The 15116-nt window shown below is 42.3% G+C and overlaps 1 protein-coding gene across 1 annotated transcript in view; it reads right to left on the bottom strand.

Annotated features, from left to right (window-relative positions):
* Window positions 1–15116, bottom strand: part of LOC102462381 (protein FRA10AC1 homolog) — a 94618-nt gene that overhangs the window by 42944 nt on the left and 36558 nt on the right. The window contains exon 8 of the mRNA XM_075935153.2: window positions 3217–3262. Coding sequence (XP_075791268.1) covers window positions 3217–3262 — 46 coding nt within the window. The remainder of the gene's footprint in view (window positions 1–3216; window positions 3263–15116) is intronic.

Genomic DNA, 15116 nt, shown 5'->3' with positions numbered 1-15116 from the left:
TAATACAATTTCTACTGCACTGTATAATATTGAATTCTTGTGCCCCTTAGTGGTGAAGTGGATTATTGCTCAATGCTGCTTAAGCTTTGGTTGTCATTATGGAATAACTTTATTCCTTTAATTAACATTTAGGAAAGAATGGTTTTAAATACATTTTTTAACTTTTTATCGCAGTTTAACACGCAATTTCAAATATAAAATGGTTGAAAGAGTCTCCACCTACAGTTATCCTACTGAAGGTATAGGGCACATTTACTGAAAATAGGGTTTCTGATTTTTCTTATTATTGAACTCTGCAATTGCAAATAATCACTTTAGCAAACAAATTCTAGTACAGAAATATAATGTTATAAATGCCTGAAATATAAATTCCTATTGGTGAATTCATTTTTTCAGAGAAAGCATGTCTATAAATCCTAACTGCAGGTCATTGCCTCCTTCCTAGAATAAAAATGGAGCAGTTGAAATGGTGTAATTTCCAAGCCTCATTACTGAAAAGACCACTTCCTCCAAAAATAAATGATTTCAGTTTCAATCAGTAAAGAGAACTAATGTTCTCCCAATTTTAAACTGTGAAGCATTTTTACCAGCAAATTATAGGTAGGTAGGTAGGTAGGTATGCAGGCAGGGTTATAGAAAGGAAGGAAATACTTATTCTACTAAACATGTGCTAATGTAGGTACTATTCATGCACTTTGGTTCCTATTCCTTGAAGGCCTGCAATCATAAGGATTTTCTCTGTATGCAAAGAGATCTAACTTGTTTTCTCCATTGTCAGTAAACATCAACATGTGACATATAATCTCAGCCACTGCCAGCACTGGAACCATTAGATTCACAGAAAAGTCCTCTCTACATCTTGAGTTAACAGAGTAACTTGACAGCAGTAGCATTCTATTATGGCAATAGAGGAGCAGACACATATTCTGCCAATGGGTATTACATATTTTTTCTGATAGAAGAGAAATACTCCAACACAGAAACCTTGGATTTTATTCTGGCCTCTGGAAAGCAATGTTCTCCACTGGTCACAGACTCTCTCCAGTGGTTTTTCTCAAACCTAATCACTTCGGTCCCAATCCTGTCTCTTCTCCCTCTCCATCCACTCATTCATCCCATCCCTAAATTCCTCATCCAAATCTCCCATTTTCTCCCTACCCTAGCTTCTTAATTCCAGTCTCACTGTCTTCTTGCTCAGCTAGTCCTAGTCTCCAATCTCAGACTTCCCACCTAGTCCAAACCTTCCACCGCCAATATCTCACAGCCCTCACCTCCACCCCCACCTCCTTGTCATAGTTTACTCCCTTCCTAAAACCCCAAAAATACACACACAGGTCCCAGTTCTTGTTCCTTTGCATTCATGCCAGGTTAATTCTTCCTCCATGTGGTCTGGATACCAGCAGAGGGAGCACAGGGCCCACATGATAGAGAATCTCCCTGCTCTCATTTTTTGTGCCTGGCACCACAGTCCAAGCCTGAAGTAATTGGAATAATTGCAGCAAAAGATCTTTTTAGCTCTTGCAGTCCTGGGTTAGAACATGCTAAATGCTGACAGAACCGATAGAGAAGCTGGCTTCTACACTCAAGCAAAACTCTAGTGAGCATATGCAAACTAAGCTTTGTCAAAGGCCACATTTAGACATATTTTCACAAGAGCAGCAAAGGACTCCTAGGGTATGTCTAGACTACATGGCTCCGTCGACGGAGTTTACTAGACATAGCAAAATGAAGCAGCGATTTAAATAATCACCGCTTCATTTACATCAAAATGGCCGCCACGCTGTGCCGATCAGCTGATTGTCGGCACAGCGCGGTAGTCTAGATGGGGATCAGCCGACCCCAGCACCGTTTGTTGTCAGATCCTGTAAGCCTCGTTGAATGAGGCATAAAGGATCTGATGACAAAGGGTGCTGGGGTCGGCTGATCCCCATCTAGACTACCGTGCTCTGCCGACAATCAGCTGATCAGCACAGCGCGGTGGCCATTTTTATGTAACTTAAGCAGCGATTATTTAAATCGCCTCTTCATTTTGTTATGTCTAGTAAACTCATCTACATGGCTCCGTCGACGGAGCCATGTAGTCTAGACACATCCCTAGATAAAAGCCCACCCATTGGCCAAATTCAAGCTCATGATGCTATACATATATTTTTCTTAGTCTCTAAGGGTATGTCTACACTTGTACTCTCTTTCGAGAGAGGGATGCAAATGCAGCTGAGCGAAATTGCAAATGAAGCACGGATTTGAATTTCCCGCGTTTCATTTGCATAATCGCAGACCGCCACCATTTTGAAATATCCTATTTCGAAATAACAAATGCTGTGTAGATGCGGTTATTTTGAAAGAAAGCCCTTCTTTTGAAATAACACTTACTCCTCAAAAAATGAGGTTTACCAGTTATTTTGAAAGAAAGGGTTTTTTCAAAATAACCATGTCTACACACCGTTTGTTATTTTGAAATAGGGTATTTCGAAATAGCGGCAGTCCGCAATTATGCAAATGAAGCACGGGAAATTCAAATCCGCACTTCATTTGCAATTTTGCTCAACTGCATTTGCCTCCTCTCTCGAAAGATGGTGCAAGTGTAGATATACCCTGAGGCGCCACAAGTCTACTCCTTTTTAAAGTTACAGATTACTCTGAGACAACGAAATGATTGTAAAAATTTTTGTTTTGTACAGTTTAATCATATGGACAAAAAATCCCTTACTTTTCCCTAACCTCATCCTTGGAAAATAGCACCATTTTGACTAAAATTTACCAAAGCACTTCAGCCTGAGGCAGACACTTCGCCTGAAAAATTTCAGCTTCACTGGCTGAAGTCCGGAAAAATAATAAGCACTTTAACACAACGTTTTATACTTGGGAGCGTATAAGTGCATCCTTAACTATACAAAGTACCGAATAAAAGCAGTGAAGAACCACCAGCTATTAGTCAGTGCCATTTAAGGTCAATGAGCATGAAATTTCATGTTGTGCAGATATTCTGCAAGATTAAAACAAAGCGCAGTTCTCCTAAATCATTACTAATGTAGATGAGTAAGCACTCTGAAAATATAAAATGATATAAAGCAATTGCTAAGAACTATTAGTCATTATTGTCAATATTTTGGAAAGACTCTCATCTGTTACCTCCACTTTCACAAATAAGGTAGCAATAGAACACCAAAAACAACTAACCAAGGAAGAACTGTGATACAAAAAAGGATATATTACCTTTTCCTGAAACTACTTCTTTCTCATGTCTCCATCTAAATCCAAACTGTTATAAAGATAAAAACTGAAATTAAGATCTGAACAGTCAGACAAACTTAGAACATACACAGTTTTAAAAGTTAATTTTAACTGCTTGTTCTGTTAGTACTGTTCTCTGTTTAGCACTTTTTAACAAAATATTAACCCCTCACTCAATAAAAAGAAACTTGCTGATTTTTATTGTTTGATTGAATCTGATTCAACAGACAGAGATGAAATAGTCTAAAACATCTTGTTGCAGGTAGAAAGTAAGAGAATTAAGAGAGAAAGAATTTTATTTCATTCTGCCCTGCAATTCTTTCTTCACCGTAAACAGTGAATTAGAGCTAGGATTTGAAATGCAGTGTGAAATAGATTTTAGGTAAGTTTCAATATCCCATTCTCCTCATCCCTATGAGTTAAAACAAAATTACATTTATCTAAGACCTTATCTACTCTACACTAAAATGTAGCTCCCACTGATGTAACTCACCAACTACACCAACCTAGTAACTCTGCCAGTGCAAGAGGTTTAGCATGTAAGTCAATGTAGTTAGGTTGCACAGTGTCAGCATTGCTTCATTTCCGAAATCATCTCATAATGCCCCATGCTACCAGTTAAATGGAGGGACATAGTGTAGATGTGTAAAATTGATTCACTTATCGCAGTGGCTATGAACCATCACAAGTTAGGTCAATTTAATTTTGTAATGTAGATTTGCCCAAGCTTGTCTTTCTTTTTGTTTTCAGACTCTGTCCAGGAATTTCACATAACTCCCCTTTCTCTGAGAAATCGATCTCCATACCATTCTCCACATTTTCCACCCACCATCCTGGCATGTTACATGGAGTATAGTGAGAAGGCCAATCTGCAGGAGAGTTGAGGTCAGAATAGAAATAGAGGGAGGAAGGACAGTCTGCAGAAAATAGTCTGGTCTAAAATCACTGCTATTTAAAAAGGAGGGAGTGGAGAATAGAGATCAGCAGCAAACCATTTCCCTGGAAGAAGGATATTTTTATCAAATCACTGCTGTCAACCCTTGTGATTTCTTTAAGAAAAATGGAATTTTAAAGGGTTCTGGAGCTTGTTTAGCAATGATGCAAGGAGCTCCAGCCCCCTTGAGAAGTTCAGCCCTGTGGAAAGCCAACAGAGTCTCTCCTCTTCACTCACTGTTCTCAGGGAAGGGGAAAGCGGAGCAGAGGGCATCAGTCTAGCACAGCTCCACTCCCTCCTCTTTCCTCTCCTGAGAGAAATATGAACAGGACAATGCCTCTACTCCTCCCACTCCAGCTTCTAGCCTGGAGGAAGGTAGCGGAGGCTGAAGAGTCCAAGTAGTTATCACCCCCAAGAGTGGGAAAGAGAAGAGAGAAGTCTGCTGTAGCCTCCAGCTCAAAGACCTAGAGAGGAGGATGAAGAATCTACAGAAGAAGTGAGGGTAAGGGGGACTGAAGGAATTGAACTAAGAAGGGACTGGGTGCTGAACTAGTTGAGGAGGGGATGATGAGGCCAAACTGAGGGAGGAGTGGAGGTGAGGATCAACTGCTGGGCAGGAGATGGGCAGATGTGGGGGTGAGAGCCCCTGCACCAGGGACCAATACTTTTGGGAGAGTGGGCAACACTAAATGTGTGTGTGTCTCTCCCTCAGGATGAGCGGGGGCAGTAACATTTTAAAAAAAGATTGCTTATTCATTCTATTATCTTTTTAAAAAACCTCATAATTTTGATCTCTTGAAGGGGACCAACCTCAGTTCTGGCAATACTGAATTTTCATCTGAAATTCCTGGACACTATATGCTAACCAAATAAAATTTAAACAATCTGGGTCAGGGACTACATACTCCTATGTGTTTATAGAGCAATTTATACTATGGGACCCTAACCCTGACTTGAGAGTTAAACAAAATTATATTTTCTTGAAAATAAGTTAATATGTACTCACCAAAAACTCCCATATAAATTTAGTTGCTTTTCTCAATTATTTAAATGCAGAATGTCACTTCTACTTATCTTCCCTTCTCAAATGGCAGGTTTGTCAGGGAGTGAATTTTCCTTTTTGTTAACAGTAATAATTCATTTAAAAGATATCGTCTGTTTTGCTACAGATCATTTTAAAAAAAACATGGGAGTGTCTCTGCAATGCTCCAAACTGTCTCATATTTTTAAACAATCTAATAGTGATCAGAGTGTGCATTCTTAGCCCAGTGATACACAATGAATACAAGACAACCCTAATAGCTTTATGATGCACATCTTTTCCTGACTTATTCATTAATTACAGAAGTTCTCACATGGTATGCCCATAGTACAATCTGCTAAATGGAAAGCCCCGAATTCAGTCTAGGAATGCTTCTGGGAGAACTTACGTTTATCAACTAAGAGTACAGATGCTGTCAGTAAATTACAGAGCTCCAGTTGATGAGTAAATTGGAAAAATCAACTGAGTTCAAAGAAGGCTATCTGCATGTTATAACGTTTATCAAAGTTGAAACCAGACAGAAAAAATACAAAAGTGTCATAATGGAAACGGAGTAAATGATGTAGTGCACAAAAAAAAAAAAAAAAACCAACCTCCCTCCCACACACACAAGCAGAGGTGCTGGAACTAGGAGTGCAGGGAGTACTGCAGCACCACCTAGCTTGAAGTGATGTTTCCATTATATACAGGGTTTACAGTTTGGTTCAATAGCTCTCAGTACCCCGCCTGTATACATTGTTCCAGCACCCCTGCACATAAGAGGGAGAAGATGTCATTAATATATACAGACCACTAACAAAAACCCTGCAAGGTACAACAGGCTACTATCACCAGTATACAGGTTCTCAGTTCTAGAATTCAAATTGTACCAAACTCAGATTCTACAATCTCTCTGCTTCTCTGGCCTTGTCTATAATGGCAAATATTGTAGCTATAATTTAGCTAGAACCAGGGCTCAAGCATTTTTAATACAGTAGAAACTCAGAGTTATGAATACTAGAGTTACAAACTAACCAGTCAACTACACACCTCATTTGGAACCAGAAATACACAATCAGGCAGCAACCAGAGATTTTAAAAAGCAGAAAATACAGTACAGCATTATATTAAATGTTAACTACTAGAAAATAAAAAGGAAAACAGCATTTTCCTTTCATAAAGTTTTGAAGCTATATTAAGTCTGAAAGAAAACTGGAATATGGCAAATATAGTGCCCATATATAAAAAGGGAAATAAGAACAACCCAGGAAACTACAGACTAGTCAGTTTAACTTCTGGAAAGACAATGGCACAAGTAATTAAGGAATTCAACTGCAAACACCTGGAAGATAATAAGGTGATAGGTAACAGCAGCATGGATTTGTAAAGAACAAATCATGTCAAACCAATCTGATAGCTAACTTTGATAAAATTACGAGTTTTCTGCATAAGGGAGAAGCGGTGGATGTGGTATACCTAGACTTTAGTAAGGCATTTGATACGGTCTTGCATGATCTTCTTAACAATAAACTAGGCAAATACAACTTAGATGGGGCTACTATCATGTGGGTGCTTAACTGGCTGGATAACTCTTCTCAGAGAGTAGTTATTAACAGTTCACAATCATGCTGGAAGGCCATAACAAGTAGGGTTCCGCAGAGGTCAGTTTTGGGGCTGTTCAATATCTTCTTCATCAACGATTTAAATATTGGCATAGACTAGACAGTACACTTATTAAGTTTGCAGATGACACCAAGCTGGGAGGAGTTGCATCTGGAAGATAGTTGGCGCATAGGGTCATAATTCAAAATGATGGACAAACTGGAGAAATGATCTGAGGTAAATAGGATGAAGTTTAGTAAGGACCAATGCAAAGTACTCCACTTAGGAGGAACAATCAGTTTCACATATACAGAATGGGAAGCAACTGTCTAGGAAGGAGTATTGCAGAATGGGATCTAGAAGTCATAGCGGACCACAAAATAAATATGAGTCAACAGTGTGATGCTGTTGCAAAAAAAGCAAACAAGATTCTGGGATGTGTTAACAGGAGTGTTGTGAGCAAGACACGATAAGTCATTCTTCTGCTCTACTCTGCGCTGATTAGGCCTCAATTGGAGTATTGTGTCCAGTTCTGGGCACCACATTTCAAGAAAGATATGGAGAAATTGGAGAAGGTCCAGAGAAGAACAACAAGAATGACTGAAGGTCTACAGAACATGACCTATGAAGGAAGACTGAAAGAATTGGGCTTGTTTAATTTGGAAAGGAGAAGACTGAGAAGGGACATGATAGTGGTTTTCAGGTATCTAAAAGGGTATCACAAGGAGGGAGAAAAATTGTTCTCCTTGACCTCTGAGAATAGGACAAGAAACAATGGGCTTGAATTGCAGCAAGGGAGGTTTAGGTTGGACATTAGGAAAAACTTCCTAACTGTCAGGGTGGCTAAACCCTGGAATGAGTTGCCTAAGGAGGTTGTGGAATCTCAATCTCTGGAGATATTTAAGAGCAGGTTAAATAGACATCTATCAAGATGATCTAGATGGTGCTTGGTCCTGCTGTGACGGCAGGGGACTAGACTTGATGACCTCTCGAGGTCCCTTCCAGTTCTAGTGTTCTATTTTTCTAAGTCAATGTTCAGTTGTAAACTTGAAAAAACAACCATGTGGAGTTACAAATATTTCAGAATTGTAAACAACCTGTCATGATCATGAGGGTTAGCCAGCATACTGGGGACTAAGGGGTTAAATATGTCCCTTGCCTAAACCAGGTGGCAGGCAGCCAATAGAAATGTAGGTAGGAATTTCAAACTGGGACAAAGGAATTTTTGGGTTTTTCCCTCCTTTGTCTTGCATAGTTCTCTCCGGCTATTGAAGGGGACAGGATGTCTCCCTCTAAGAAAATACTCTTCACGGTCTATAAGTAGAATAAAGTTTAGATAAATCCGTTAGGTTTTATTGTTTTATGGTTTGGGAAATGGGATCTGATGTCTGTGCATTTAAAAAATGATTTACGTTCTCCTTTGTAACTAAAGTCCTGGCCCATGGTAAATTTCTCCTCCATGAGTATACTATTTTGTTACTTTTCCATCCAGTCATTATGCTTGCAACAGGAATATTGTGGGGATAATAAAAGTACTTTCTTTTTTCTTTTTATTAACCTGGTATTGGTTAATTTTTGTGTCCTGGTTTGTACTTTAGGGGTGAGATTTCCCAAGTAGTCTCTCCCTGGTTGCTTTATTAATATTTGGGTGGTGGCAGCAGAGATTTTATCCCCAAAATCTAGGTTGTTAAGATTTGGGGGGGGGGGGGAGTTTTATACCAAAGCCTGGTAGATAAGGTTTTGGGTAAGGATGGCCCGTGACTATAGGTGGACTCGGCCATCGCCTAGGGCGCCGCCTTCAATGGGGCGCCCGATGATGACGTCAGTCTATTGATGGCTCTGCAGGCGGGGGAGCCGATCGCACGTTCCGCCTGGGGCGCCAGCTGCCGCAGCCCGCCTCAGACCACTCCTGGTTTTGGGATACTTTTGCTGGCCCCCACTTCTGCATTTATCGTGCCAGAGTGGAGAAGGAGCTATGACACCTCCATTTCCAACTGTGAGCTTTTACTGTACCCTGTTATCTAACACTAACCTGTGGTAAAAACAACCTAGCTATGTCTGCAAATAGATTCCATGGTTGTCATCAGTGCTGGAGCAATGCTGAAGATTATTTATGGTTATGCAGAGAACAGACAAATGGCAGAAGAATCATCTGTAAAAATAGATTAGAATGTGTTTGCCCTTCTATTAAAGGTACATGTTTGCCCTTCATTAATCTAATTTTAAAACTTGAAGTCCTATTAAACACATAGCTATTTCCTGGATACTCCAGATGCAAGTGATCCAGAATGCTTATTTATCATACATAGTTGACCAAAAGAAGTAGACCACCTCAAGTGAGGCTGATCATTATGAGTGAATTATACAATTACTCCATTTCTTAGTGTGTTTAGTGAAATTTAAGGGATTGATTTACGTTCTTTAAACCTCAGAATGGTCTGGTATCTGCCTAACTGAAATGTAGAATAGTAATAGATATGTACCCGTGTTAGTCTGGTCTAGCTGAAACAAATAACAGGACTATGTAGCACTTTAAAGATTAACAAGATGGTTTAGGTGATGAGCTTTCGTGGGCCAGACCCACTTCCTCAGACCTTTGGTATATATGGTCGTGCCAATTTTCTTCCACAATTTGATCTGAGGAAGTGGGTCTGGCCCACGAAAGCTCATCACCTAATAAACCATCTTGTTAGTCTTTAAAGTGCTACATAGTCCTGTTTTTTGTTTTAAACTGAAATATAGTAGGGCTATTATTATTCCTTTATAAAAAGCCACAAACTTACAGAGTTAAAGAAAATACAAACTTTACAACAGAGAACAAGGTAAATTGATTTCCAAAAAAATGTATAAGATACAGGAAACATAATTTATGAGAAGAAACAAATACTGGTGAGGAAATAAAATATTTTTAAAATAAGTTCCTTTTAAAGAAGGATTTGGTGGATGTTTGATGTCAGACAAACAAGTTTGCTTCAAGCTACATGAAAAAAGTTACAAAGCGGAGAGTGGAAGGTTGTTATAAGAGAGAACTGAAGATAGAATATTGAAAAAAAGAAGTAGGGGAGCAAGACTATATAAAGCCGTGGTGTCCAACCAGTTCTGAAGCAGTAACCACTATAGTGATTACTATATAGTACTACAGTGAATTTAGCCAGATTCAACTTGCCAATTAGCATAAGAACGTAAGAATGACCATACTGGGTCAGACCAAACATCCATCTAGCCCAATATCCTGTCTGCTGACAGTGACTGATGCCAGATGCCCCAGAGGGAGTGAACACAAGAGGTAATCATGTGATCCCTCTCTGGTCATCCATTTCCAGACAAATAAAAGCTAGGGACACCATTCCTACCCATGCTGACTAATAGCCATTGATGGACCTAACCTCCATGAATCTATCTAGCTCTTTTTTGAATCTTGTTAAAGTCCTAGTCTTCACAACATCCTCCGGCAAGGAGTTCCACGGGTTGACTGTGCGCTGAGTGAAGAAAAACGTCCTTTTGTTCGTTTTAAACTTGCTGCCTATTAATTTCATTTGGTGACCCCTAGTTCTTATATTATGGGAATAAATAAATTACATTTCCTTATTCACTTTTTCCACACCAATCATGATTTTATAGACCTCTATCATATCCCCCCTTAGTCTCCTTTTTTCTAAGCTGCAAAGTCCCCAGTCTTGTTAATCTCTCTTCATATGGGACCCGTTCCAAACCCCTAATAATTTTTCCTGCCCTTTTCTGAACCTTTTCCAATGCCAATACAGGCAGTCCCCGGGTTACGTACAAGATAGGGACTATAGGTTTGTTCTTAAGTTGAATTTGTATGTAAGTCGGAACTGGCTCCAGATTCAGCCGCTGCTGAAACTGATCAGCGGCTGACTACAGGAAGCCCTAGGCAGAGTTGCTCTGCCCCCAGGTTCCTGGAATCAGCCGCTGATCAGTTTCAACAGCGGCTGAATCTGGACTCCTGGGACAGAACAGCTGGGGCACTGCCGGGTAGGTCTTCGCAGGACCAACCCGGCAGCACCCCAGCTGCTCTACCTCAGGCGTCCCGCAACAAAAGCCTGGTCGGCTGGGGGGGGGGGCGCACTAGCTGCGCCCCTTCCCCCCCAGCAGACCAGGGAGACCCGAGCAAAGCCGCGGAGACACAGAGGTCCCGCCTCCCCTGCAGCTTTGCTCCTGTCTCCCTGCTGGTGCTGGGGAAGTCCCCCCCCCAGCACAGCAGGGAGACAGGAGCAAAGCCGCAGAGGCGGGGGACCCCGTCACCTGTGCGGCTTTGCTCCGGGGCAAAGGAGCAAAGCCGCACGGGCAGCGGGGTCCCGCCACCTGTGCGGCTTTGCTCGGGTCTCCCTGCTGTGCTGGGGAGTCCCCCCCAGCACACCAGGGAGACCCGGAGCAGCTTTTCTCGCCCCGGAGGACGCAGTGGCGGGACCGCTGCGCTCTGGGCGGTCCCGCCGCCCGCGAGCTCCGGGGCGAGAAAAGCCCCGTTCGTAGTCGGATCCGCGTAAGTCGGGGACTGCCTGTATATCTTTTTGAGATGAGATGACCACATCTGTATGCAGAATTCAAGATGTGGACGTACCATGGTTTCATATAGAGGCAATAAGATATTTTCTGTCTTATTCGCTATCCTTTTTTTAATGATTCCTAACATTCTATTTGCTTTTTTGACTGCCGCTGCACATTGAGTGGATGTTTTCAGAGAACTATCCACAATGACCCAAGAGCTCTCTCTTGAGTAGCTGTAGCTAAATCAGCCCCCATTATATTCTATGTACAGTTGGGATTATTTTTTCCAATGTGAATTACTTTACATTTAGCAACATTAAATTTCATTTACTATTTTTTTGCCCAGTTACTTAGTTTTGTGAGATCTTTTTGAAGCTTTTCAGTATGCTTTGGTATTAACTATCTTGTGCCACATAGTTCAAGCCAACCAGCCATACTCAGCCAGCCAAACAGTAACATGTGGCTAGTGTGTTGAACACCACAGAGGTAGTCTTAACAGGGAGCACCAGGATCCCAAATTTGATGTGGAAAGATGGAAGCCAATAAAGTGCTGAAGTTAAAAGCACTGCTTAATTATTCTATGTACTGCATGCTCCTCCTTCATTCATTCAAAATCTTTACCTAAAATGAAACTTTCCCAAGTAAACGTCTAGTTATCCATGTGGACCACATTACAAAGAAAAGAATTAGGAGCCAAAAGGTTGCTGGGTTTAAGTCAGGATGACCCACTTATTCAGAGTGTGATTGTGGACAAGTCATTTGAGCTCTTTGAACTCAAGTTGAAAACTGGGCAGAATCACATAACCAATAATCAGGTGTTACCCTACTTACATACATCATTAAAAAGATTCTTAACACTGCCTGGTGTTTTTTTCTGAAGGTCAAAGCTTTCCACCAATTCCATTTTCAGACATATGGAATTCAAGACTATGTACCATTTGAACAAAAATATTTTGAACTAATATTAACTGGAAAATCATGCAACTTATATAGAAAATATTAGGCTCCATATTATTCTATTTATGCTGACAATTTAAGTAAGGAACATCTTGTGCTTGGCTCACTCAGCCATCTGCAGTGTTGTCTGAAGTTAGTTTTACTTGAGACACTGATACGTCAATCTAGCATATGTAAATCAACTGCATAATGTGGTAATTATATTAAATAACTGTTCACTAAACGAGAACAGAAAAAAAGTTTTTAAATTGAGTGTCACTGAAGAATCCTATATTCCATGGGTTTTAATTTGTTTTTAAATAATTTGTACAATGTAGTGTACTGTTGCCTATTTAATAAAACTGAAGAAAGTTGTCTCCAGATAAATTCTGCAGCAGTAAAATGTTTGCAGTGTTGTTGTAGCCTTTTGGTTCCAGGATATAAGAGAGAAAGGGTAGATGATGTAGCATCTTTTATTGGTGATGCTATTCTATTCATATTCTGCTGGTGAAATAAAGCTTGACTGTGACCACTCAAATCCCAAGATTAAAATTTTGTTCTCCATTCATGTAAAAAACTTTCATTGATTTTACTGAATATTCTCGAACAAACTGTGACAAGCTTTGAACTAAAGCCTGCTTTTAGTTGAATTTTCAGAAGCAGAGTTCAGGACTACTATGTTATTACTTCACGGTTTGCTGACCCAAGTGTTTTGTGCAGCAATTGAGAGGCTACAGGATTATCTTCCTACCTAGCATTTAGTTCAGGGATGGACAATTTTGGAAAGGGGGAGCCACTTCACAAATTTCCAAAATGGCTGTGGGCCAACCTGGAAGGGTCGGGGTTGAGAACTACCCTGCTGGGAGCTTTGCTTGGCCAGGGATCCCTGCCCCCTGACTTCTGGACAATGGAAGGGACCTGGAACAGATGGGAGAGTGCTGGGGGAATTGTCTGGGATGGAGTCTTAGAATTCACATAATATGGCTGGTAGCTCCTGGCCCCACTACTAACCTGTTGCCTGGCAGCTGTCTGGCAGGCACAAGCCCTTTGAATAGAAGCAGTTGAAAGGACTCATGCATCTCCAGCTCCCAGGCAATGCGCTATGGCAGGGGTCAGCAACTTTTCAGAGGTGGAGTGCTGAGATTTGACTTATTCGCCTCTATGTACGGGTCCAAGTGCTGGTAATACTTTTAAACATCAATAATAGTCTTACTTAAAAAAGCTTCATTAATAAATAAATAGAGATGCAGATCTTACCTTTTAGTGCAAGGGTCAGCAACCTTTCAGAAGTGGCACACTGAGATTTAACTTATTCATGGATCTATGAGCCAGGGGAAAAGAGGGAGGTGGGGAGGCAAGGGCAGGCTGGGTGTGATGACCTTATTTTCTCAACTACAATAAAGTCTCAGTTATCCAACTTTCACTATCCGACCTTCCATTTTATCCGATGGTGCTGCCTGTCACGTGACGGCATGGGTCTCCAGGGACACTTCAGACCACAATGGCATGCAGCGTGGGCTCGGCAACCCTACCTCCCTACCCCACACCTGGGGCAGCTCACGCCCATGCTGCGGACTCACCTGGCGCTCAGGTATGCTGGGCCCGTGTCCCACTCAGGGCCCAATCCTGGCTGTCTTGCCACGTTAGCGGCTCCGCTTTTAGGAGCAGGCCTGGATCCGGCCGGAGCAAGCAGGGAGTCCGGGCCAAGGCCGGAAGGGAAGGGGGGGGGGTGTGGCGAGAGGAGGCAGGAACGCCAGGGCCTTGGGCTCATCCAGAAGAGAAAGAGGAAGGGGAAGGCTGGGGGAGGGGAGGAGCGAGGGAGTTGCACCCCTTTGGAGCGAGCCCGGCTCCCAGTCGGAGCAAGCAGGGAGTCCGAGCCAAGGAAGGAAGGGAAGGGGAGGTGGTGGTGAGGGGAAGCAGGAGCGCAGGCCCATGGGCATGTCCAGGCAGCCGGGAGTCCAGGCCGAGGCAGGAAGGGTGGGGGGGGGGAGGAATGATGAGGGGAGGGGTCGCCACTGGGCTGAGGAGAGGCAGGAGCGCTGAGGCCTTGGGCATGCCCAGGAGGCCCGGGGGAGGAGGGAAGAAGAGAAAGGGGGAGGACATGGTGTCCGGAATCCGCCGGGGAGGGGGCAGCGCACGCGCCAACCGCCCCCGAGACAAAGAGCAGAGCCTGCTTGGGAGGCTCCCTCCCGCCCCCAGCTGCTGCTACCATCCCTATTATTCGACATTTCCGGTTATCCGACCATCCTCCAGTCCTGTTTAGGTCAGATAACCAAGACTTTACTATATCTGCAACTAGTGAGAACGGTTTAATTTAAATTATGAAACAGAGTAAGTGTTTCAACTTTCTCATGTTAGTTTATCAAACTTCATTTTCAATAAAGTAAAATATTATGCCCAACACAAAACGTTTCAATGTTTTCTTTATATATAGCAGGGGCGGAGAACCCTTTTTGGATTGGAGGTCACCGACCCACAGAAAAATCAATTGGGGACCACAAAAGTGAAAAGCAAAAAAACTCCTCCAAAAACCTCCAATGCTCACTGATGTGGCCACAGCTGGGACATCTCACTCCTCATGGGGTGAGGAAATGGGAAGGGGGAACTGAGATTCAGGGCTCCCCATAGACTAGATTTACTTTTCTGGGGTTAGAGGATTTTATGGACTTCCTTAGGCTCTGGGGTAGGGACAAAAATAAGAGGTACAGTATATGACACAGGGCTGCCAGCAAGTAGGATAGGGATGAGGTATAGGATCTGGGAAGGAGGTGGGGTGCAGAAGTAGGCTGGGACTAGGGTGTTTGGCCAGGTGAAGGGAACAGGAACAAGGGAAAGTGCAGTGTGTGGCCAGGACAGAGGGTGAAGGAACAATGTGGATAA

Source organism: Pelodiscus sinensis, chromosome 8, assembly GCF_052426305.1.
Source record: "Pelodiscus sinensis isolate ZL-2025 chromosome 8, ASM5242630v1, whole genome shotgun sequence".
NCBI lineage: Eukaryota > Metazoa > Chordata > Testudines > Trionychidae > Pelodiscus > Pelodiscus sinensis.
The sequence above is the reverse complement of the archived record's forward strand: the minus strand, read 5'-3'. Positions and strand labels throughout refer to the sequence as shown.